The sequence below is a fragment of the Trichechus manatus genome, unplaced genomic scaffold, assembly GCF_000243295.1.
Source record: "Trichechus manatus latirostris isolate Lorelei unplaced genomic scaffold, TriManLat1.0 scaffold00270, whole genome shotgun sequence".
In the NCBI taxonomy this organism is placed as follows: Eukaryota; Metazoa; Chordata; class Mammalia; order Sirenia; family Trichechidae; genus Trichechus; species Trichechus manatus.
Window position 1 is genome coordinate 769,110 of NW_004444206.1, and position 27,307 is coordinate 796,416.

Sequence of the window (27,307 nt, forward strand, 5' to 3'; positions counted from 1 at the left end):
TATATTTAGGTCTTTGATCCATTTTGAGTTAGTTTTTGTGCATAGTGTGAGGTATGGGTCTTGTTTCATTTTTTTGCAGATGGATATCCAGTTATACCGGCACCATTTGTAAAAGAGACTGTCTTTTCCCCAATTAACGGACTTTGGGCCAAACTGCCAGTCTTTCAGTCAGTGGTAAAGTTCTTAACAGTTTGTTCCACCCAGGAACACTAATAAGTGGTAGATCCTATATTCAAACTCCAGTCAGTATAACTCCAGAGACAGAAGCTTTAACCTCTCAGAGATACTACTCCAGAAGTGTGTGAGAGAGAATTAAAGGAGGCAAAGCAGCACAGGAATGCAAGTCCCCATACAATACTTGCTTCTTATCTTCTCTGCCTCTATTTTGCCAGTGTAGATCTTTATACAGGTTAAATTTGAATGGACAATGTTTATGATTCGTTATAGATGTAAAATTCATTTAAAGGTATATTTGATATGATTTAATCTTGAAAGTAATATTTTCAGACACAACAAATCTATCCCTACCACCACCCTGCATTGCCACCACCATCATCACCACCTCCACCACCACACCTGTCTCCAGTCTAAAACACAGACATTACATGGCTCCCTACTGCCGAAAGAAGCATTTCCAAGAAAAAGGAATAAAGTCCTTTGCTATAAGCTTGAGATACTTCCTTTTTGGTTTCTATGGATCAGTTACTAACACCTAAAGTTAAATGTCCCTGTGCCCGAGGAAATTATTCATTTTTAAATCTTTTATTGGTGTGTGTGCTTGGAGTGTGCTTAGAGGGGGGCATGCAGGAAAATGTAAAGAGATAAATATATTTCCTATGTACATGATTGTTTTAAAAATAGTCAGAAACATATTAAATGGAAAGTGGTGATTTTCATAGTAAAAAAATTAATATTCACTCATTCAGAAATATATATTCAGCATCTAATGCTGCTCATTGAGAAGGCAGTTTTTGAGCAAAGACTTGAAGGAATGTTTATTCATTTTTCTCCATCTATGTAAACATTTTATGCCTTAATTTTCATGGAAAATTTCAAATTAAACAGAAATCCTATAAAAAGAATGCTATCGCATTGACAAAAACTTCTGATTTAAGTAACTATATTTAGGTCACAAGCTATCAGATGATCTAGAATTCTGAAGTTCTGCAATCTATGTCTTAATCTAAAACTAACATGGAATCCTTTTTTGGCATACTTTGAAAATATGTATTCCCTTAATTGTATATTCCTTATTTTTTTTCATTAAATGTTAAAAAGTAGCCCTGGTGATGCAGTGATTAAGAACTCAGCTGCAAATCAAAAGGTCGGCAGTTCGAATCCACCAGCCACTCCTTGGAAACCCTATGGGGCAGTTCTACTCTGTCCTGTAGGGCCACCATGAGTCAGAATTTCACTGGCAATGGGTTTGGTTTGTTTGTTTTTTTAAATGTTAATATGATAATGTCAAAACCATAGCACTTTAAGAGTTGTTAGATGTCTCCAAGCATGCATTACCTTTTTCACTGTCCTTTTAAGTCAGTATTTCTTGAATTGTAGTTTGCTGACTACAATCATAGTCACTTTGGACATTTATGAAAAATTCAGATTTATTCATTCTCTTCTGGGCTGACTGGTTCAGAATTTCCGGGAGTCTTTAAACAGTAAAGTTGAGAACCAATTCTGGAGGGCAAATTTCATGCAAATTCCATATTCATGTAATAGTTTTACTAAGGAATCTCAACTATTAGAGTCTAAACATGAAATGGTTTTTACTTCTTTCAATCTCTCCCCAGCTGCCTTATCTCAAATAACCTTGTCCTGTCTCTTATGATATCCCTAGTAGAAAGCATCAGTTTCCTGAAACTTTGAATTATTAAAAAGTAGTCCCAGTTCAGTTTAAAAATCTTATATTCCATTTACAAGCCTGGGTGACTCAAGGAGTTCGGAGTCGAATGCTAATCCGCCCAGAGACTCTGCAGAAGAAAAGACCTGGTGGTCTCCTTCTGTAAAGATTACAGCCAAGAAAACCCTATGGAGCAGTTCTGCTCTAACACATGGGGTCTTCATGAGCTGAGGGCTGACTCAAGGGCAGCTAACAACGATGTTCCCTTTAAAGCTCTCCCCTTCCAACAAAGACCTGACACATGGCTCAGAGGATCTGGTATTACCCATCATTCACTCATCCTTCAACTCCATCACTGGAATAGAAGGAGGGACACGGACTCCTTATGTGCCCCGTCCTTTGGTTGCAGGTGGCAGGAGGGGTGACTGGGAAAGTCAGACTTAGCTCGGAGCCTGTCACCGACCTTTCCTTTGGCTGCCACTTCCTCCTGGCTGATCCAGCGTCACAGACGTTGATGCTCCGGCTTTCCTGAAGGGTGCCTGGGGGTTCTTTACAGGCCCTGCAGTGCCTCTGCACGGCACAACTCTCTGATTCAGAGATTCAGCTCTGTCCTTCTGGTTTCCCTCAACTCCAGTAACCAGCACTTGACCCCTACTGGGTTCCTGTGACCTTGGCAGGCAGCCCTTTTGAGTCCTGGCAAGATGGCTCAGCCCCGGCTTCTCACGGTGGTGTGCACTCACTGCACGGGAGCCTCACCCAACGTTGCCACCCCACGGCAGGAGGTTCGGCTGGCCACCTCTGCGCTACCTCCAAACCCCACCGTTTCTCGATGGCCCTACTAAGCTAGGCTCGGGAAGAGAGAAGCCAGCTGCCCAAACTGATGCCTCAGCCAGGACTGAGATGTCACATTCTCCTTGCTACAAAAACGACCGTGTTTCTGAACGATTTCCTTGGGGTCCCCCTCAGTAGTAGTGTAAGTGAATACCCACCCTCGTCTCTCCCTCCTGTACCCCCTCTCAGCACAGACACTGTACTGCCATGACTCCATGGCCTCCTAGGGCCCCTCTTTCCAGGGCTCCGTCTAGACATGAGGCTGGAAGGATGGGTGGTCAGCAGTAGATATGGTCCTGCCGCCTCTTCATACGCCCTAGAGGAAAGAGTTTGCTACAGTTTTCTGTAAGCTCTTTTTAAAGAGCAAATATCGGGGGCCCTTACTGCAATGCTGACACAATAGAAGCTGTCCCTTACCCTCCTCCTATCTGGATACAACGAAGTGTGAATCTCAGCAGAGTGAAATAACTGCATTTAGATTTCTCTCTGAACAGAAGCAGATTTTTGACTGGTGACTACTTTTTGTTCCCTGATTTAAAAAATCCAGCAGGGAGGAATTCTTTGTGCTTTTTTTAATCGTTGACCTGATGCCGCAGCATGGAACTCAGCGTTCTGTGAAGAAACTTTCAAGGTCAGATACCCTGACCAACTTTTGGACTGAAATAATAGGCCGTTGGGGGCTGTCTCAGGTGAAAAGGTGATTTGCTGTTTGTTTGGGGTTGTCGTTTATTCTTTGTGTAAGCACTGCCACCAAGAAAGGGCAAGGTGAGAGATGGATTTACAGAGTTACACGTTTCTCATGTGAAATTAGGCCTGTTAAATGTGGCATCTGAGGACTGCCTCTCACAAACTTCATCTCTTCCTCACAGGCAGTTTCACACGATAGGCTATAATAAGAGAACTCAAATAGCCCTGAGCGAAAACTGTTACGGGAAAGGTAGAAAAAAATAGTAAAAACTTCCAGACATCCACAAATATTATTAAAAGGAAGTTCTCTGACTCATTTGCACTGTGATCTTTCCGTTGTTGTCCCCCCAGTCCTGACATGAATGCTTATAATTAGGCCCCCACACAACTCTGATAAACCATGTCATCTGTTTATAAACAGCAGAAAGACCTTTTGAAATGTTCCCATTGTGAGAACAGTACAAACGTTTTGTGGCAGAGGCTTCCTCAAGGTTTTTTCTCCTCAGGCTTTTTAGTTATCGTCAATAGTTCACAATCTGAATGAGTTTTTCAGTTAGTCAGTAGCATCCTCTAATTTTTCTAAAGGCTTAAAACTCACTGCCGTCAAGTCGATTCCAACTCATAGTGACCCCACAGGGTTTCCGAAGCTATAAATCTCTACAGAAGCAGACTGCCACATCTTTCTCCTGCAGAGCCGCCCGTGGTTTCAAACCGCCAACCTTTTGGTAAGCAGTCAATCACTTAAACCACTGCGCCACCAGAGCTCCTAAAGGCTTAGTCCTTCAAAAATTCAAGACGTGTTGCCAGAAGAGATGAGATGTTGTATTTCATTAGCATGAGCATAACACATAGAAATCAACAGCCATCAAACAGGCACCGTGACTTGAGTTATATGAAGTGCTACTCCAATCTGATGCTTAAAAACAAAAAAAAGACAAAGTTGGCAAGTGGCGATCCAAGCTACAATTCACTTGGAGCAACAGAGGAAGGAGAGTCAGGGATAGAAGGAGGATATGGAATGTGTGGCTAATTGCCTCCCTAAACAACTACCTCTTTTGCCATGAGACCAGAAGAACTGGATGGTGACCAGCTACTATTACTGAACACTTTGATCAAAGATTCTATAGAGGAATCCTGATCAAAAGCGGGGAAATGTAGAATAGAATTTCAAATTCTTATGAAATCCAGACTTTCCGGAGCCATGGAGGCTTGATGAACCTCCAAACCTATTGCCCTGAGACCATCTTTAAACCTTAAACCAAAAATACCCCCTGAAATCTTCTTAAAACCAAACTATAGCTTAACTAGTAAACAAATATCTGCCTTGATCAGTATGCTCTTTTAAGATCTGTCTATACGGGATCAAATTGACAAAAACAGCTTGAAATATTGTAGGAACCTTAGGGGGCGGGGAGTTTAGTGTTAATGTGAGAGGAAAAACTCAGAAAAGTGGGGTGAGAATGGCTGCACAACTCGAGGAGTGTGTGCAGAAAGTGTTGAATTAGTGTGTTTTGCTGTGTTTATTCTCAACAACAAATAAAATAAATTATAAAAATATAAAACCTTAAAAAAATGACCCCAAGCCCCACTACCCAAGGAGCATCAATTGGCAATGTTATCTACAGCTCAAGTAAAAAGAAAAAAAAAAAGATAGCATGAATCCTCAATTTCATCAAGATCTCTGTTTTTCCCCATGCAAAGGTCAAAACTGAAATAGGATTTTGTTTGGTCATGAAAGTCAGATTTAATGTCTCATTCTTCAACTCTAAAAAAAACTCTTAACATTGCAGGATGGTGAATTTTTGTTGTTACTCTTCTTAGAAAACTTTAGGTCAACTTGTCTAAACTTCCGGTTGAATCCATCTGTCATGGATTGAATTGTGTCCCCCAAAAATATCTGTCAACTTGGTTAGGCCATGATCCCCAGTATTGTTTGGTTGGCCTCCATTTTTGTGATTGTAATTTTATGTTAAAGAGGATTAGGGTGGGATTGTAACACCCTTACTAAGGTCACATCCCTGATCTAATGTAAAGTGAGTTTCCCTGGGGTGTGGCCTGCACCACCTTTTATCTTACAAGAGATAAAAGAAAAGGAAAGTGAGCAGAGAGTGGGGGACCTCATACCATCGAGAAAGCAGCACTGGGAGCAGAGTGCGTCCTTTGGACCCAGGGTTCCTGTGCGGAGAAGCTCCTAGTCCAGGGGAAGATTGATGACAAAGACCTTCCTCCAGAGCTGACAAAGAAAGCCTTCACCTGGAGCTGACAGCCTGAATTTGGACTAATAGTCTACTAGACTGTGAAAAAATAAATTTCTTTTTGTTAAATTCATCCACTTGTGATATTTCTGTTATAGCAGCGCTAGATAACTAAGACACTATCCAATAAGAACCAGGCCTGCTCAGATGTTAAGGCACCCTCGTTAAAACATTGTCTGTACTGAGCTCAAAGCTGCTTCTTCGAAACCCCTTCCCGATGGCCCCCACTCTGCCTTCTGAAGCCACTTGGCTGTTAATGTCTTCCTTCCTCTACATGATCACACATGAAATATTGAAAGTCACCTGTTGGCTGACTGTTCATAGTCATGTTTGTCTTTCCAGTTTGGTAGAGACAAGGATAGATACAACTCAATTTATTTGAATAAGAAAATAAAATATAAACCAGCTCTGGTTGGTTGGCAGGTACATTAAAATATATTTCACTTAGTAATATATACACAAATTTGGAACAAACAGAATCACACATTTACAGAGCTGGAATGAACTTTATAGATCAGATAGACCAGGTTTCCACTCATTGCTAGAATTTCTCTGGAATGTAACTTATGAAAGATATTCCAGGCTCTGGATTGGAATCGGTACCTTTGAGGGTGATCCATTTCAGTTTTGGAACTGCTCTGCTTGCCAGAGAATTCTTCTTTACATTATGCCAGAAGCTGTCTTTTTATCGTTTTCCTCTCAAAGATCGACTTTCTGCTTTTTAGCACAGACCAAAGCATGCCTGTGTCCCCTTCTACAGGACAGTTTTTAATCTTTGGTGGCAGCTATTGTGGTGACTGATTTTAGTAAAATTTTGATAATCTGAACAGGAAGAAGCAGTGTGTGGGAATTTATACATTTGCTGTACAATCATACTGCTTGGAGGTCATATAACCCAAACCTCTCATTACTGAAACCTAGAGGAGCTGGATTAATTGGCTATGGTGACAGAGCTGACTGCTGGTTGAGCTTAGCCTGACACCTGACCACCTGACACAGTCCAGTTCTGGTCACTGGGTCTCCTGCTGGAAGTTAACTTGAAATGCATTTGTTCAGTCAACCACTGCATGCATAAGTCTCTCAAGCTCAGGGAACTGGCAACATTCCAAACAACAAAACAGCTACATTGTGAAGAGTCCCAGGGGAAAAAAAAAAGCAAAAAACATATATACATATGCCCAAGAGCCCTGCATTAGGGAGATTCGGATCCTGTCCCGGTATCTTCATTAACTAGTAGGACAGCGTCTTCACACTGCCTCTTAGGGCCTTTGTTTTCTTGTGTGGATGTGGTTACCTGATGGATTTTTTTTATAATCTGTTGATATCATAAATTGAATTAATTGATTCTTAAATGTTGAAACAAGCTTGCATTCCTGGGAAAACACCACTTGGTCACGGTTTATTGAAATTTTTATGTAATACTCTAATTAACTAATATTTTGCTGAGGATGTTTGTGCATATTCATGAAGATTATTGGCACATAGTTTTTTTTTTTTTTAGTGGTAATATTTTTGTCTGATTTTTGTTTCAGAGTAATACTGCCTCGAAAGTATTCCTTCCTCTTGCATTTTTGTAAGAATTTGATTAGCAGTGGTATTACTTCTTCCTTGAATGTTTGGTAGAATTCACCAGTGAATCCAACTGGACCTGAATTTTTTATTTATTTATTTATTTTTTGCTCGTAAGTTTTCAATTATGAATTAATTGTATTTAGTAAGTACGGGACTACTCAGGTTACTCTATTTCATCTTAAGTGAGTTTGAAAGTTTGTGTCTTTCAGGGACAACGTTGCATTCGTTTAAGTTGTGAAATAGAAGGGAAGTTGTTCGTTACATTCACTTGCTATCTTTATAATGTCTGAATGACCTGTATTGATGTCCAGGCTTTCATTTCTAATATTGATCACTTATATCTTCTCTTTTTTTCTTGATTAGTCTAGTTAGATGTTTATCAATTTTACTGATCATTTCAAAGAACCAGACTTTGTTTTCACTGATATTGTCTATTTTTTTTTTTTTTTTGTATCAAATTTCATTGATTCCTGTTCTTACCTTTGGTATTTCTGTCCTGCTTGTTTTGGGTTTAATTTGCTCTTTTTTTCATAGTATCATAGTTGCAGCTTATGTCACTGATTTGAGACTTTTTTCTAAAAAAACATTTAAAACTATAATTTCTAATCTAAGGACTACTTTGTCGGCATCACACAAAGATTCTCATGTTGTATTTTCATTTTCTATCATTTCAAATTATTTCCTAAGAATTCTTGTGAATTCTTCTTTGACTCAAAATTTATTGGAAGCATTTTGTTTAATTTCAAATATTTGTGGATTTTCCAGATACATTTCACTATTGATTTGTTGTTTATTTCTGTTGATGTCAGAGAACACACTTTGTATGATTTCAATCTGTATAAATACACTGAGTTTTATTTTATGGCCCATAATAGGGTCTGTCTTGGTGAATGTTCCATGTGCACTTCAAAAAAATAGGTATTCTGCTCTTGTGAAATTGGTTGATAGTGTTGTTCAGGTATTATATATCCTTACTAAATTTCTGTCTACTGGTCCTATCAATTTTAGAGAGAAGAGTGCTGAAGTCTCCAACTATAATTGTGTGTGTGTTTATATCTTATTTCACTTCTAATAATTATGATATCATGTACTATAAGGTTCTTTTGTTAGCTACATACACATTTAGGATTGTTCTGTCTTCTTGGTGAATTGACCTTTGATCCTCTATTGTTCTGCATACCTAATATCATTCTTCTGAAATCTACTTACTTATATTAATATAGCCACTGGAACTTTCTTTTGATTTGTGTTTCATGATATATCTGTATTATTCCTTCGCTTTTAACCTGTCCATGAATTTTAGATAGCATAAAGTCAGTTGTGTTGCAGTTTTATCCTGTATGACCTTACCTGTCTTGTAATTAGTGTGTTTAGACCATACATCATTTTCACTCTTGTAATTATTGATACTGGTGGGTTTAAAATCTACTCCATTACTATTGTTTATCATATGTGCTCCAACTGTTCTTGGTTACATTTTTTTTTTTTCTTCCTGTTCTAGGATTAATGAGTATTTTTTATAACTTCGTATTATTCCTATTTCTGGCTCTTTATTTATAAATTTTAAAAATATTTTAAAAGGCTGCCCTAGGATTTACAATGTAAACTTTAATTTATCACAGTCTGACTTCAAATAATATTATCCTGCTTTATGTGTAGTGTAAGGTCATTTTGGTAATATGCTTAAGATTCCGCTCTCACATTGTGAGCTGATGTCATGCCTTTTACTTTTAAATCTGTATAAACCCAGAACACATTGCTACTGGAGAAAATCATTTGTCTATTAGAGAAATTAAAAATGAGAAAAAATATTTTTTTATTCATTTTAGCCATTTCTGGGAGTAGATTATGTATTATATCTATCTCCAGAAATGGTTAAATATATGTAAAGATTATATATATGTAAGTTTCTGTTTAATATCATATTTTTCGGCCTAAAATACTTTCCTTTAGCATTTCTTGTAGCATGGGCCTGATGATACTGAAGTGTCTTTCACCTTTTGTTGTCTGAAAAAGTCTTTATTTCCCCTCATCTATGAGGGCTATTTGTGCTGTGCGTAGAATTCTGGATCGACTTTTATGTTTTCTTACAACACTTTAAAGATGTCACCACATTGTCTGTTGGCTGACACAGTTCCTGACAGGAAGTTTGCTGTCAGTCTTCTCTGCTTCTTTTCTCTGCAATGTGCCTTTTTCCCTCCTTGGCTGTTTACAGTATTTTGTTGTTCTGTCTGTAGTTCTCTGAGCTTCTTGTAAATGTGGTCTTATGTCTTTTATTATGTTAAAAAATTATTGGTTATTATCTCTTCAAATATTTTGTCCTTTTCCATTTTTCCATCACTTCTTCTGAAATTCCAATTATATGTGTGTTAGCTAAATGCACTGTTCACCCCTTTTTTAAAAAAAAAATCTCTTTGTTTAAGGTTCAGTAATCCTTTGCCCTATCTTCAAGTTCACCGACGTTTTACTTGGCTGTGTTCAGTCCACTTTAGTCATGGTTATTTCTCTTCTCTGCTACCATCATTTGTATTTTTAGCATTTCTGTTGTACTCGCTTATATAGTTTCAGTCTCTGGTCAAATTACTAATTTGTTCATGTGTGTTGATTATATTGTACACAATAATCATAGCTGTATTCGTTTCTTCTGTGATAATGGAAACATACAAGTGAGCTCTAAGTCTGGTACTACTGAAAAATTTGCCTCTTGACAGTGAGTTGCTTATTCTTGCCCTTTTGTGTGGACATTTCGTGAGAAGACTAGAGACAGAGGTAATTTATGTCTGAAAGTGGATATGCATCTTCTGCTGGAACATATGCATAGGGCTTGAGAGAATCTAGTTAGTTCCACTGAGCTTAGGTTTCACTGTTACAGTCAACTTCGGTGCACCATATACTTCTGTCTGGTGGGAAGGAGGGAGAGTCTCAGTGTCCTTGCTCCACCTGAAGTGTTTGGCTTTCTCTGAGCACCTATGCACAGAGTGGTCTCTATTCACACTCTTGCCCCTCCTCCACTGGTAGTCAGCTGCCGCTTCTTACCTGCTGTTTGTTAGCCTGGTGATGAGGGACAGAAAGATCCTGGTCCAGGGTCAGACGTCAGTAGACCTTCCATGTGTGGGTGTTGGCAATCGGACTTTGTCAGTGACCCTCAACCTCCTTTTTGCAGCAGCCAAACTGCCAACCTTTGCAAGTCACATGCAGAACTGTTTCCTGCCTCTGCCCAGGGCTACAGTTTGCTCTGAGGGGAGAAGAGCCTGGGCAGAGCTCCGTGAGGCTCCCACGGGAACCGTCTGGACAGCGGTCTTTCTCTTGAGCAACTGATGGTGTCCATGGCATTCTGTCCTCTCCTGCTATCCCACACTCAGCCCTTAGACTTTTGTTTAAAAGTTTCGCTGAATTCTCTTTCCTGTCTTGGTGGTGCCAGTGTCTCTTCGTCCTACACTGTGCTGCCGGGGAGCCAACGCTAGCACCAAGTCTTCCCTAGTTTCCCTATGACCTCAGCTCTCTGGTGGAGTCAGGAAAAGTAGGTAATCAGATTTCGATTAAGTTGATCAGACTTTTTCTTGTTTTTATCATAGGGGCAATACTTTTCCCAACTTTCTACATCCTCTGCAGATGGAACTCTGTATTATACTTATTATGTACTATATATATATTTTTTATTTTTAAAGGAGTCTCTTTGTTTGCTTATACTAACTTAGCTATAGTATCATATTTATATTTTTAATATTTTCTGATTCTCAGATACTTTGATATCTCTCTTTCTCATCACTGGCTATAAAAATAGATGTATAAAAGTTTAATAAGATTATGGAAATAAAATAATGATCTACAGTAATATTTTATAAGTCCTTCATAGAATTTGAAAAGAAAACATTTCCTATTTAAAATGTCTCCATAATCAAGGAAGAAATTTTATATTTCCTCTGGAGATTGCCTTGCAACTATTGCTTGGTATCAGATCTGTTCATAAATTACGGTGAATGTTACAACCGTCCTTTCTCAAGCCCTGCAGTCAGGCCTCTGAGAGTTCCAAGAACAGCAAAGCACCTGCTGTACGGCCAGAGCCAGCTGTGCCCACCGGATATACAGCTGTTCTTGGATCTTGGAGCCATTTTGACCGAAAGATTGAAACGTGGCTCAAGATATGTGTTTACAAGAAAATGACATATTTTCCATGAGACAAGTACATAGTTATAATGGAATTATAATTTGATTCAAATCTTGCACATTTTTATGAAATTTTCAAATAGCGAAAAGAAAATGAGGCTCCCCTCACAGCATCCTCTGCACTTAGCTGAGATCCTTCTGAAAGTTTTAAAACCTGGCTGGGACTCAGTATTCCTACCTATAAAAACACGCATTGCAACTAGAATAACTGTATGGTCTCTTGCAGCTTTAAGATTCTATCATTGTTGAGTTGTATATATGTCTTTTTTAAGTGATTTGATTGGAAATCACACTCACAATGAGTCTTTCTATGATTGCAGGTTTTATATGGGGAGAAATTAAACAAATGTGGGATGGTGGACTACAAGATTACATCCACGACTGGTGGAACCTAATGGATTTTGTGATGAACTCCTTATATTTAGCAACAATCTCCTTGAAAATTGTTGCATTTGTAAAGGTAACTATTATTTATGTTTTTGGCAATGCATGAAGCTCTGATAATTATTGATGTACTTTGATCACTGTTAATTTTTAAAAGTTACAAAGAACTTTATCTGCACATGATCAATTCATGACTTTATTGATAGATGGATATTTATAAGATACATAGACAATATGTAATTTATATCATAACAACTTCTAATAAACATTTAAAAGTTGTCATACAATTTTCTTGCATCTAAATTGAATCGTACTTCAAATTTTTTCATGATAACTGCTCTAGTTTGTAATCCTTTGCATTTCTAATGAAATTCTACCTCCAACACTGCTTAAATTTTGGCAACCAGAATATCTATTTTTCTCAGTTATAACTAACATAAAATTTCATAGATAGATCAAAATATTACTCCTTCAAAGCACTGAAATCAGTTTAAACTAATACAGTTTGATATAATTAGAACAGGATATAATTTCTTTCTCCTCATCCCATTCAACATGACAGTGCCTGAAATCTCACACACCTATTACTCCCCCAGATTTTGTACATCAGTCTCATCCCAAACCACATAATTTACATAAAACATTTCTGTTCTGTAGTGACAATTGGAATTATTTTTCACTTTGGGGGATTTTTTTTAAAACAAAATCTTATCTTGTCCCCTTCCTTCCTTCCTTTCCTCCCTCTTTCCTTTTCTCCCCTTTTCAACATTTTGTTTTAAAATGATAAGTGACTTAGTAAAAGTGTAATTGTGTTTTATATGAATAATGCATGGATTTAGTAATCTGAACTACTATTGCTAATGTGTAAGTAAACTCCTGTTCATTTAGGCTAGTTCTTAAAATAGCAACCAGAGTCTCTTTTGCAATATTCAGTTATGACAGGGTCATTGTTGCCCAAAGCTGGAAAGGCCACAGTTCCCAGAATTCATTCAGTTAAAATGTTGCAAGACTCACCCAAACACTGGGGAAAAGGCGGTTTCTACCAGTTTCGTGGAAAGCAAGCTGTCTTTTAAGAATGGAAACATAATTTGGTCATGTTTCCTATATGCATTGAGGTCAATGGCCTTGAGCACCGTATTAAGACAGCAGAAGATACTGTCTTACCCAAGGGAGAGTATTCATTTATACAGGAGGTAGGTGGTCTGTTTTTAAGAGCGAAGCTGTCCAATTCCTCTTTCCTCTGTAACAATCCTTAGATACACCTATAAACTTGTTTGGATCTCCCTGTACTAAAAACCAGTATATGGCTGTCTGCTATTTTATGGCCCTGTGGAGTTATAAAATCCCTACAGCAGTTTTTCTTACACTTTAAAGTGCCTAAGAATCACCTGGTGGACTTGCTAACACCCAGATTCCTCTTCTCCATCCCTAGAGATCCTAAATTAAGAATACTAGGGTGGGACCCAAATTTAAATTTCTAATAAGCTCCCAGGTAATGCTGATGTAGCTGGCCTAAGAAGACAGTTTAAATATCACTGAACTGTATAACTTTATTCAATAGCTCGAAGACATATGCGATTAACTCCAAGAGAAACTTCTCTCTTATATTTCTCATATATAATATTTATACGAAAATGCATAGTATTTTTGTATATGACACTTACATGGGACTTATATACACTGCATATATATTTTCATGTGTAAAACTCTGGTATATAATGAGTATACATACATAGTTAATGGATACTTACAGATTTTTTGCCTCAAGGGTTTTAGATATGAGATTTCAGTTTCATTTGTTGTTGTTAGGTGCCACTGAGTTGATTTTTGACTCATAGCAACCCTATATGACAAGTTATAGGCCATATACGTTTTCAAGGTTGTAGTCTTTACAGGAGCAGATGGCCAAGTCTTTCTCACACGGAGCCACTGGCTGGGTTCGAACCACCAGCCTTTTGGTTAACAGCAGAGCGCTTACCTGTTGCACCACCAGGGAACTTTAAAGGTTGTAAATTCTACACATGCAAAAATTATTTCAATATTAAAATATAAACATTGCTTCTTATACTACATCAAAGGAAGATTATGTTTAGAATTAAACCCACCCATCCCAGTGGGTGAAGTGGAAGGAGACAGTGGGGAGAGGGAGATTAAACCCACCCACCCCACCGGGTGAGGTGAAGGGAGACAGTGGGGAGAAGGAGACAGAGAAGTACAGTTGTCAGTGATCTAAGGAGCATGGAATCTTCTGGAAAAACAAAATTTTTTAATCACTTTGGTCATAGGTGTTCAGCTATGATTGTAACTATAAATAATGAAACTATTTGTAACTATTAATTATGAAATTATGAATGATTTGCACTTGAAATAACATGGGTAACTAGAACTTGAGTTGGCTGGGTAATGTTAATGGTGTGTGCTTTGGAGTCACATTTGCCAGGCTCAGTTCCCTCCCCCATCACTCACTAGCTGTGTGAACTTGGACTTGTTTCCTCACTGCTCTTGGTCACATCTATAAAACAAAGAAAATAATAATCTCTAACTTAGGCAGCCTGTATGAGAAGCAAATGAGTTGGAATATTTAAACTGCCTGTTAAAGAGTAAGCCCTTAGAAAGTATTTGTTTTCCTTTTTTCTCTTTTACACCTGCCCTCCCCCCTCCCTGTTCTTCTTCTCCATATGCTGTGAGCCCACTGGACTAGTCTTTTGTCGTATCTTTAATAAATCCCTTCTTAGCTTATTTTCGTTTCAAAAGTGTTGGTGCTCTGGATGCACACTTGTGAAGGATATTTCCTTTACCACAGCCTACCTGTGTGATTTTCAGCAAGTCACTTAATGTATGCCTCAGGCTCTTAGCCGTAAAATGATGATGATGATGATGATGATGAACTAATAATTAGAAGAACAGCCTATAGTGTCGTGCCAACTTGCTGTTTTGCCCTTCTTTACCTTCTGTTTTTTCCTGTCATTCAGTTTGTCATGCTAATTACTACTTTAGGAAAAGGTACCTTATTTCTATTGCACAACTAGATTCTGCTATTTATAAGGCAAACAGCTATTAATCAGTAAGCATTTACTGGGACCCACCAAGAAACCAGCGTTTGATCTGGTTACTCAAAATGCAAAGACATTTGAGTTCGAGTCCCTGCCTTTGGGTAATTCACAGTCAGGTGGGTGAAACAGAAATGCATGTAAGTAACGATCTTAGAATGTGGTAAGATCTACAGGATGCGCTACAGCAGCATCAAGAAAGGAGCTAACATTTACTGGCAGTGTCTTGAGTTATACAGAGGCCAGAATGAGTGGGGACATCTGTCAGGTTCATGAATGTCTTAGTTAACTAGTGCTGCTATAACAGAAATACCACAAGTGGATGGCTTTAACAAAGAGAAATTTATTCTCTCACAGTCTAGGAGGCTAGAAGTCCGAATTCAGGCACTAGCTCCAGGGGAAGGCCTTCTCTCTCTGTCGGCTCTGGAGGAAGGTCCTTGTCATCAATCTTTCCCTGGTTGAGGAGCTTCTCAGTGGAGGAACCCTGGGTCCAAAGGACACTCTCTGCTTCTGGCACTGCTTTCTTGGTGGTATGAGGCCCCCCGGTCTCTCTGCTTGCTTCTCTCTTTTATATCTCAAAAGAGATTGACTCAAAATAACCTAATCTTGTAGATTATGTCCTGCCTCATTAACATAACTGCCTCTAATCCTGCCTCATTAACATCACAGAGGTAAGATTTGCAACACATAAGAAAATCACATCAGATGACAAAATGGCGGACAATCACACAATACTGGGAATCATGGCCTAGCTAAATTGACACACATTTTGGGGGGGCACAATTCAATCCATAGCAATGAACATGTGTGATCATTCCAGAGAGACAATCCAATGTTCTGAAGTCTGAGAGTATAAAGTAGAATTCAATATCCATAAGAGATGATTCAAGAAATGGGGACGGGGGAAGATTAGAATAACTTTGCGTATTCTGCTGTAGAATGTAGATTTTACCTTCTAAATAGTGAGGTCATTAAGAGAGTTAAGCAGAGAATGAGTCAAATGATGATGAATACCTAAAATACAGCAGTGGACACGAGGGAAGCTAATAGAAGGTTGGAATTAAGGAATATTTAAGAGGAAGGATCCAAAGAGAGGTGGTGTATTAGCTATGAAGTAGAGGTAGATGGTGTCATCTTGTTGCTGCTCCCTGATGAACAGTCAGTTTACCTATTATGGGTCACCAGAGAGGCAGGTCATAACTAGGACCTCTGCTGGGATTGTACAGGTTCTCCCTCCTTCCTGAGCGTGCAGACCTGGGAGCACAAATTCATCCCTGGCTCTTTCTGGCCAAGGCGTGGATCTAGACCAAAAACTGTGTCAGCCCACAGAAAAGGAAGCCTTTTGTAATTCGTTTGTCCAGAAGGGGCACTTGTAGAATAGATCTGGCCAGAGGGGCCACCCTTGCTTAATTGATCCATCCATCCTGTTTCAATTCATCCATCTAGGGGGTATCTTTATAAAACATACACAAAAGGACCCTTCTAAGCCAGGCCATGTAGTCCCTTGGTGGCATAAATGGTTAAGCACTCAGCCGCTAACTGAAAGGTTGGCAGTTCAAATCCACTCAGAGGCACCTTGGAAGAAAGGCCTGGTGATCTACTTCTGAAAAATCAGCCATTGAAAACACCACGGAACAGAGTTCTACTCTGACACACATGAAGTTGCCACGAGTCGGAATCAACTCCACAGCAACCTGCTTGTCGTATACCATGGCCACAGCTAAGTTTGGGCTCTGAGCCCACACTTGATGTGAACACTGTCTATATTACTTCCTACTTGTGTGATTTGGGGCAAATTACTTAATCTATGCCTCAATTTTCTTATCTTTAAAACAACAATAATAATTAAACCCCATAGAATGTTTATGGAGATTACATTAATAAGCATGTTTAATGCCATAGACAGCAACTCAGTGTTAAGTGCTCAGGAGTTGCTTTTATGTACAATGCAACCACATTATATTGTTACAAAGACATAGAACAAAACTATATATAACTTGAGGATTCTGCTCCTTACTTACAAGGTTCTGTGGTGCTTCTCTGAATACTTGATTCATTAGCATTTTACGGGTTTTTGGTTTTTTTATTTGTTTGTTTTAATTTGCTCCTGATCCTCAAGAGGAAAGTTTGTCAGTCATTTCTTCTTCTCACTATGTATGAAATGTTAATTAATCTGGAGTTTATTGATGCCTGGAGGCACATTTACAATATGCTACTTCAGCTTCATTGGGACAGGTTGAGACTTTTCCCCTAAATACTCTTCAGCCTCTTTTCCATAGATAGAACTTGTCCCTTGTATTAATCTTCAGTCATTTGGTAGAAAGGATTAAATTCCTTTACCACTTCCACTATATAATTTAAGTAATATTTTCAAAACTCAAAATTATTATGAATACTTGTTTGAACAGTTGTGATGAAATTTTTCATAGTGACATTTTTCTAAACAGTGCTAAGTAAATATGTCTCAATGATCCCACTTACTCTTGTCAGCTAGAAATATTGTTTCCATTTAACAAATGCTACAACTATAGTATGCTCTCCAAATTATAGGATTTTCTAAAATATTCTTTACTTCTGCATCAATGAGCTATAGATATTTGAACCCTGGTTATTTAATCAAGTATTATCTAGGACATGAGAAAATCATATACCTTCCTGTTGTCTTTGGCTACTTGTCTAACACTTTGTTGAAAGAGAAAAGTTTTTGCTTTGTAAATCACACATTAAAACAACTATAAAAAAACCTGTTGCCATTGAGTTGATTCCCACTCATGGTGACCACGTATGTCAGAGAGTAGAATTGTGCTCCCTAGGGTTTTCTTGGCTCTAATCTTTACAGAAATGGTTTGCCAGGCCTTTCTTCCACAGAGCCACTAGGTGGGTTCAAACCACCAACCTTTAGGTTAGCAGCTGATCACAAACTGCTTGTACAACAAAGGCTCCTTAAAACCAATGTAGACCTTCCCTTAATCTCGTATGACAAATATATTCACTTTGTATCAATTTAATCTTTATTCATTTGTCATAGGGGGAAAAGACCCCAGGCTCAGATTTAATTAAAAGAGATTTTTATTAAGCCAAGACAAAGACCAAGACAATCATTGCAATGAGGGACCTCCTGGTATACACCAGGCACAAGAGACTAGCGACATCCACTGAATTACAGTCCTGGAGCAGCAAAAACACTGTTACAGAAGAAAGTAAAGATACATCATTGTCAAAGGCAGGATAACTAAGTGGGACTTTAATAATGATTGGTTACAGAGCTTTTGTTGACTAGTTACCTACTTAGTGACGTTACATTGACTGGTGGTTTACAGGTTGTAATTTAAGACTCCTTGGGAGCAAACCATAGAGCAAGAGAGGAGCTGTTTGGGTCAAGGTTCCTTTGGAAACAAGGTAACAAAATTCTGACTTGTGCTTGGTGAGGTAAGATAGCTACTTAGTGACATGGGTGCTGTGTTGGTCAGTTGTCGCTTAGTTACCATAAAGAGTTCACAGAGGGGTCACAGTTACATAAAAGCCCTTTGGAAATAAACTGGCAGTGCTAGGTTTTGGCTTGATTACAAGGAAAAAATCATATTTTCTTAACAGGCAGAACTGGTTTTCTCACACAGAATGGATTTCAAACCTCAACTCAATCAGAGCTTCATTTTTTCTGGTCAGACATTTCTTTATGGTCTTTAAGGTATCCATAAAACATTTTAATTGATTACTTCACTTGTGTAGGTATGTACCAGAGACTGTACAGTATATGAAAATGACATACATGTTTCTACATTCAAGGAAATTATGATTCTATATTGTGACTCAATCCATCTTCCTTGCTTCACACTTCTGCTCAGGCCTTCATGATCTGGCTCCAGCTTCTTCTCCAATCGTCTCTCCTTACTCCCAAACCCTCTTTGTTCCAGCTCTATCAAGCTCCTCACATTTCTCCAAATGATCCATCTCCTTTAGGTCAATATATCAATGATTCTTCTGCCTAGAATGCTTTCTGAGTTTTTATCTTATATAAAGCACACTACTATATATATGCCTGGCATCTGAATATACATTAGACAAAGCTCCCTGCATAGAAAATTGACTAGTAATTCAGGGATGCCATAGGGTGACTATTCCGTTATATCTGTCTGCAAAAGAAGCATTTCTCTTAAAAAAAGAATCTGAATAGAAATGAAGACTTGGGGCAAAAGCAAGCTAACTTAGGTTTAGGCTGGACCACAAATACTTGAGAGAATGGGGAAAGAAGGAACCAAAGGTCTGTAGGTGTTTTGGGTAGCACTTGATCCTTCCCGCAAAGATTATCCTGTAATACGGAGCTGCGGGCTCTGGTCAACAGGATCCTTGTGTTCGTTCAACTGCAGTCAGAGAGTGCTTCTCAAGGCAAGGATTAGTGCCGCTTACTAATGTCTGTCTTCTTCACTATATTGTAAGCCCATATCACAAGACTGGAACCCCTGGGTGGTACAAACGGATAACGCATTTGACTGCTAACCGAAAGTTTAAAGGTTCAAGTCCACTCAGAGGCGATTTACTTCTGAAAAAGGAATTTTAATTCATTCTGGACACAGGGCTCAGTGTTCACAGAAACGCATGACACTGAGAATGTGTGGCTAATTTGGGGAATTATGATTATTAAAGATTTTAGCTGGAAAACTAGACGCTTAATTGGGGACAAGTAGCAGAGCAGTCGCCATCAAAACCAGGACCCAGATTCCAGAGCCCTATGTCGATACATTGAGATATTTTAATTTCTTCTCAAAGTCAATGCAAACTCACTGAATGATATTAAGCAAGATGTGACAAGGTCTGATTGGCCCTTTTAAAAGCCCATTCTGGGGGAAATGACAGGTGATTGGGAGATAAAATTGAAGGCAGGGAGAGCAGTTAGGAAGCTATTGTACTCACCTTTGTGAGAAATGACAGTGAGGGTGTGTAAGATTCAGATCCAGGTGCTGGGAGTTTGTAAGAGAAGACCCAAGGATGAATCCCAGATTCTGACTTGGGTGATTTGCTGCTATTCACTGAGATCAGAAAACGCAAGTGGGAGAAGAGTTTGGGGAGGAAACCATGATAAGTTTCGTTGTTTGGTCTGTGAGTTTGAGATGTTTGTGAGATATCAAGTAGAAAGTCCGAAAGGCAGTAGACCATCACACACGGCTGTAAGGTGAGGAGTGTGGGCTGGGGATGTGAAATGGAGAGTCATCAACACATAACTGACAGCAAAATCATCTAAAACACCCAGGGAATGTGAGTAGAACAGAAGAGGCCTGAGAAGGGAACTCCGCATTTAAAGGGGCAGGTGAGAAAGAGCCACCTGCAAAGGATATTGAGAAGAGGCAGTACAAATTGCTGGTGGCAAAAAGGAAAGATGAAATTGATTATTGTTGTTAGTTGCATTGAGTTGGCGCCAACTCATGGCAAGGTTATTATAACAGAACAAAACATCACCCTGTTCTGCTTGAGTCCGTGCATCTTCCAGCACTATGTCGGAAAATATTCTGTTGTGATCCTTCGGAGTTTCCTTGGCTAATTTTCAGAAGTAGATTGCCAGACCTTTCTTCCTAGTCTGTCTTAGTCTGGAAGCTTCTCTGAAACCTGCCCACCATGGGTGGTGCTGTTGGTATTATAAATACCAGTGGCATAGCTTCCAGCATCACCACAATACACAAGCCACCATAGTAAGACCAACCGACAGACAGGTAGTAGGCAAAGGGAACATAGATTTTAAAATAATTGTTAGAGAATAGATTCAAAGACTATATTAAAAAACCAAGTTGATCTTTTAAGTTCTAATGATAAGTTTGGGAGATACATTTAATACCTGAAGAATTGAAATTATTTTCAAAAAATTCACAAAATACCATGATTTGTAAGAATTTAAAAATCACCTTGTAAAACAATGCCTATACTTAAAACCTAAGTAAGTGTAATATTTACTAAATAATGACAGACTGGAGAAAAATTAAAAAGCGGAGGTTGAAAGAATGAAATCAGGGGTGCTTACTATAGTTTTTATGCCTACATTTATTTATTTTATCCTGACAGGAAATATGAGCTTCTAGATCAGAGAACAGACAAATTATTTACTTACATAGCAATCTGAGCATGGGTTCCTCATGCCCCAGTCCCCCGTGGGGTGACATGATGAGAGCAGATGTACCCTGCGCCTACAGGGGATTGTACCACAGGAGAGAGATTCTGAAAGGAGAAATCTCAGAACCTATACCTGGCCGCTGGGCGAGCTGCACATCCTGTTCTCTGGAGAAAGGAGAGAGAAAGAGACCTTTGCCTGCTAAAGTAAACATATCCTCTCTGGGGAGGTGAAGGTCCCTGGGTTTATTATCCATAGAACGTAAGCAGATGGCTCCAGGGAAGATATTTCTTTAAATCTCCCAGGAGGTCTCTAACTTTCAAGGCTTGTTTCCCATTCAAACCTTCTTTAACCCAGAGATCAGTATTTTTTTCTCTGAAAGTCCTAAGGTGCTGAGATGTGAACACATTCATGGAGTATTGTTTCCAGACCATTACCAGAGGTGCTAGACTCTGAAGCAGACTTGCATAATTACACTGGCGCTAAATCTGGCATCTCATGATGTCTAAAATGGAAAACCTTGCTCATGTTTGTGAGTCCCCCTGAGACAATTCACGAGGAAGGGTTCCATGAACCATGAACACAATGGCCCATCGTAGATCAGGAGTAGTTGCAGGGTGATGAAGGAGCTACAACCAGTTGCCTTGGACTGTCTGTGAAACCTAGAGCAAGACACACCATCTGTAGGTTTCCACTGAATTAGATGAGCTGGGAGACCCTTGAAGCTTTAACAACATACAATCTCTGTTCATTCCTGGTCCCATAGTCCCAGACAGAATTAATCATTTCCTCTTTTATTCCCATGGCACATTGTTCTTTCTCTTTGAGCATTTTTATTACAATCAGCTGTGCTCCTAACTGTCTTCCTCAGCGGAATATGAATAATTGAGAGGAAACAATGTTTTTTGAGCACTTACTATATGCAGTGAATTGTGTTAAATGTGAGAACTTCAAAGAAAAGGATTGCATCCTCAATACGCTTTGTTGTTGTTAATTGCCGTTGAATTGGTTCTGACTCATGACCACCCCAAGTAAAAGAAAACGAAACACTGCCTGATCCTGTGCCATCTTCCAGACCTTTGATATGCTCAAGTCCATTGTTATAGCCACTGTGTATTTTGAGTGCCTTCCAACCAAGGAGGCACATCTTCCATCACTATATCCTACAATGTTCTGTTGTGATCCATAGGATTTTCATTGGCTAATTTTTAGAAGTAGATCACCAGGCCTTTCTTCCTAGTTGGTCTTAGTCTGGAAGCTCCACTGAAAACCTGACCCTGCTGGTATCTGACATACTAGTGGCATAGCTTCCAGCATCACAGCGACACTGAGGCTACCAGTATGGCAAACTGGCAGATGAGTGGTGGTCAGCGTGCTTACTCTTTCGTATTTTGTACATTTGACATATAGTCTTAGGCCATGTTGTTACCGCAATAATGCGAATTGGAGCCGCCTGCTGCAATAGCCTATTCTGAGACAGGGGTGAGGTGAGCAGCGAGAGTTTTATTATATAATGATGTATAGGAGACAGAGGCGAATAGATTCCTCCAAAAAACCTGTCTCCCCAACTGGAGATCGGCCAAAGGCTTTTATAGGGACAGGATTATGGGTCTTAGAAGTTTGTGTTAGTTCCCCCCTTGAGGTGGTCACCTCCCAGATGAGTAAATCTTTTCTTGGGGGTTATCTGGTCACATCCTGGTATTTTTGTCCCAAGATGGGTGCTTTGTTTGGTTTGTCATTCCTAGATCATTATCGCTTGTTTTCCACCCTCCAAGGAGGAACATCGGTTAATCTTACACCTTTTGTAGAGACTGGAACTGTAGGGAAAAACAAGATCATGAGACAATGTGGCGATTAGCAGTGGGAGTAAATAACAGTGAGCCGGGCCTGTGCAGCCTCTTCCAATATTAGGTTAAAAAAAAGAAGAAAACGTGGAATTAACCATCACCATAGGGAGAGTCATTCTCCACTTAAACATACATGTCTTTCAAGAGAACTAAGAAAAGGAAGGAGAATATGATCTTTCCACTTGAAGGAAAAGATGGCACCATGTATAGGGAAACCAGGTGGAGAGAATTAAGTAGTGTTTGGTACCTTCAAACCCCTGCTCTGGTACTTGTTATGATGAATAAGAACAGCATCATAATTTTTTTCTGCATCTTCAGCCATTAACTATTTTATGCTAAAGTTATGATGGGAATGTTCAAGCACAGTTGTCAGGGTTTAAAAATAGAAAATCATTTCCTTCCAGTTCAAACTTGATTGTTTTAAATTGTTAGTCAAGCAAGAATCTGAATGTTGAATAAGATCAGGAGCTTGTGATGCATTTTACTTCTCAGGGAGATGAAAAAATACAATCTACTAGTTTCAAGGAGAATTAATTAACATTTGTAAAGGCCTTTGGTAAAAATGCAATATTAAAAGAATGAAAATATTCTGATGGGATTTATAACGAAGTAGACTGTTTTGTTTTCTGACATGATCATTAGGAAAACTAGTTTGTTGTCTAGACATTTTTTAATGATGTGCATGAAGAAGAAGAGAACTGTTATGGATTAAAATGTGTCTCCCAAAAATAACTGTTGTAAATCCTAACCTCTATGCCTGTGGATATAATCCCATTTAGGAATGGGTTTTATTTGTTATGTTACTGAGGCAGGACTGGTATAGGGTGTATCTTGAGTCAATCACTTTTGAGATATAAGAGAGATTAAAAGCAAGCTAGCAAGCAGACATGGGGGAAGAGAGATGGCAAGCCGCATGAAGATTGGCCAGGAACAGAAGCTTAGAAGAGATAAGGACCTTCCTCCAGAGCTGACAGAGAGAAAGCCTTTCCCTAAGCCAGCACACTGAATTAGAACTTCTAGCCTCCTGAATTGTGAGAAAATAAATTCCTGTTTGTAAAAACCACTGACTTGTAGTATTTCTGTTATAGCTGCACTAGATGACTAAGACAGAATTTGATACCAGCAGAGAGGGGTGCTACTCTAACAGATACCTAAAATGTGGAAGCAGGTTTGGAATTGGATAATGGGTAGACGCTGGAAGAGTTTTAAGGTGCCTAATAGTGAAAGCCTAGATTGCCTTGAAGAGACTGTTGGTAGAATTAAGGACATCAAGGCAATTCTGGTGAGACCTAAAAGGAAATTAAGGGAGTTATAGAGAAAGTCTCTATCATCTTAGAGAATACATATGGTGCCAGCAACAGAATTTTGCAAGAAATTTGGACATAAAATGTGCTTCTGGTGAGGCTTTAAAAAAAATGATGAAATGTGATGACTGGACAGTGGAGGAACGGCAATACTTTTCATAAAGTGGCAAATAACTTGTTTGAATTATGTTCAACTGTTTGGTGGGAGGTAGAACTTGTAAGTGATGGACTTCAATATCTGGCTGATGAGATTTCTAAGCAAGATCTTAAAGGGGCCACATGGTTTCTGTTTGTCGCTTATAGGAAAACACAAGAGGAAAGAGATGGACTTAAAAATGAACTGTGCAAAATGAAAACAAAACTAAATGATTTGGAAAATTCTGTTGTACAAAGGACACGTGTCCTAGAACGTTTACCAAGGATGTGGCTACACAATCTTTTGTTATAAAGAGATTAAGCCTGTGACTGATTAACTAACTACCACAGCAGAAAACCCATCAGCTTAGACTAAAGGGGACAGAGAAATAATGAAAGGAAAGAACGCTGTCTGCCTCTTGGAATTCTACAGGCAGGAAATAGGCCAAAGGAGCTACATCTGTTGTCTTCCAAGAAAAGAAAAGGACCATCCTTGGAGCAGCTCAAAGATAGAAGAACTGGTGGAAGGAGCGCAGGAATCAGGGCCTTCTCAGTTTCAAAGGGTGGGGACATGGTCTCCTGGATCTCAAAGGGTAGGGCCACAGCTTCCTAGGTTACAAAGAGTTGGACCTTCACCAACTCGCTTCTGGAGTGTGGTGTTACCAGTAAGGTGTGCCAGGGGATGGGGCCACCACCCAAAGATGAGAGGGTGGGGCTGCCATGCCCAAGGGGCAGAAGAGCAAGACCTGCCTGTGCAAACAGGGTGGGGTTGCCACTCATATGGACTAGGAGAATGGGCCACCCAAAGCCGAGGGAACAGAATTGCTGTCCCAGTGGGCCTGGAAGGTGGAGCTAAAGACCAGGGCCGAGGGACCTCCACACAGAATCCCAAGGGCATGGCCAACACCCAGATTCTAGAAGGTGGGGCCATTGCACAGATGGTCTCAAAGAAGAGGGAATTATTTTCAAGCATTGACTTGCTTGGTACCTGTTATTTCTTTTTTCCCTCCAATTTCTCCTATTTGTAATGGAAATGTCTACCTTGTGCCTGTTCCACCATAGTACTTTGGAAACAATAAAACCAAATCCGCTGCTGTCGCATCAATTCCGACTCATAGAGACCCTATAGGACACAGTAGAACTGCCCCCATAGGGTTTCAAGGCTGTAACCTTGGAAACTGAAGATTTTTACCAACTTCTGCAGTGTGAAATTGATCAAACATGCAATCAAGATGTATTGGTAATTACTGGTGATTGAAATGCCAAAGTAGGAAATGAAGAATTGGTAGTTGGAAAATACGGCCTTGATGATAGAAACAATGCCAGATATCCATTGATAGAATTTTGCAAGACCAACATCTTCTTCATTGCAAATACCTTTTTTCAACAACATAAACAGCAACTATACATGTGGACCTCATCAGACGGAAAACACAGGAATCAAATCAACTACATCTGTGGAAAGAGACGATGGAAAAGCTCAATATCATCAGTCAGAACAAGACCAGGGGCCGACTGTGGAAGACCATCAATTGCTCATATGCAAGTTCAAGTTGAAATTGGAGAAAATTCAAACAAGTCTGGGAGAGCCAAAATATGACCTTGAGTATATCCCATCTGAATTTGGAGACCATCTCGTGAGTAGATTGGATGCACTGACCACTAATGACCAAAGACCAGACAATTTGTGAGAAGATATCAAGCACATCATACATGAAGAAAACAAAAGATCATTAAATAGACAGGAAAGAAAGAAAAGACCAAAATGGATGTCAGAAGAGACTCTGAAACTTGCTCTTGAATGTAGAGTAGCTAAAGCAAATGGAAGAAATGATGCAGGAAAAGAGCTGAACAGAAGATTTCAAAAGGCAGCTAGAAAAGACAAAGCAAAGTATTATAAGGAAATGTGCAAAGATCTGCAGTTAGAAAGCCAAAACAGAAAAACATGTTCGGCATTTCCCAAGCTGAAAGAACTGAAGAAAAAATCCAAGCCTCAAGTTGCAATATTGAAGGATTCTACTGGGACAATATTGAACGACAAACGACACAGGAAGCATCAAAAGAAGATGACAGGAATACAGTCTCTGTACCAAAAAGAACTGGTCAACGTTCAGCCGTGTCAGGAAGTAGCATATGATCAAGAACCGATGGTATTGAAGGAAGACGTCTAAGCTGCACTGAAGGCACTGGCGAAAAACAAGGCTCCAGGAACTGATGGAATACCAGTGAAGATGTTGCAACAGAAGGATGCAGTGCTGGAGGTGCTCACTCGTCTATGCCAAGAAATTTGGAAGATAGCTACCTGGCCAACCAACTGCGAGAGACCCATATTTGAGCCCATTCCAAAGAAAGGTGATCCAACAGAATGCAGAAATTATCAAACAGTATCATTAAGATCACACGGAAGTACAATTTTGTTGAGGATAATTCAAAGGCGGTTACAGAAGTACATCAACAGGGAACTGCCAGAAAGTCAAACCAGATTCAGAAGAGGACATGGAGCAAGGGATATCAGTGCTGAAGTCAGATGGATCTCGGCTGAAAGCAGAGAATACCAGAAAGATGTTTACCTGTGTTTTATTGACTACGCAAAGGCATTTGACTGTGTGGATCATAGCAAATTATGGATAACATTGTGAAGAATGGGAATTCCAGAACACTTAATTGTGATCATGTAGAACCTGTACATAGACCAAGAGGCAGTCATTCGAACCGAGCAAGGGGATACTGCATGGTCTAAAATCAAGAAAGGTGTGTGTTAGGACTGCATCCTTTCACCATACTTATTCAATCTGTATGCTGAGCAAATAATCTGAGAAGCTGGACTGTATGAAGAAGAACGGGGGGCATCAGGATTGGAGGAAGACTCATTAACAAGCTGCATTATGCAGATGACACAACCTTGCTTGCTGAAAGCAAAGAGAACTTGAAGCACTTACTGATAAAGATCAAAGACTACAGCCTTCATTATGGATTACACCTCAACATAAAGAAAAGAAAACTCCTCACAACTGGACCGATAAGCAACATCATGATAAACAGAGAAAAGATTGAAGTTGTAAAGGATTTCATTTAACTTGGATCCACAATCAACGCCCATGGAAGGAGCAGTCAAGAAATCAAATGACGTATTGC

The 27,307-nt window shown here is 39.3% G+C and overlaps 1 protein-coding gene across 10 annotated transcripts in view; it reads left to right on the forward strand.

Moving 5' to 3' along the window:
• Window positions 1-27,307, forward strand: part of TRPC4 (transient receptor potential cation channel subfamily C member 4) — a 331,985-nt gene that overhangs the window by 261,585 nt on the left and 43,093 nt on the right. For all 10 annotated transcript variants that reach the window (XM_004389953.2, XM_004389954.2, XM_004389955.2 and 7 more), the window contains one exon: window positions 11,676-11,815. In XM_004389953.2, coding sequence (XP_004390010.1) covers window positions 11,676-11,815 — 140 coding nt within the window. The remainder of the gene's footprint in view (window positions 1-11,675; window positions 11,816-27,307) is intronic.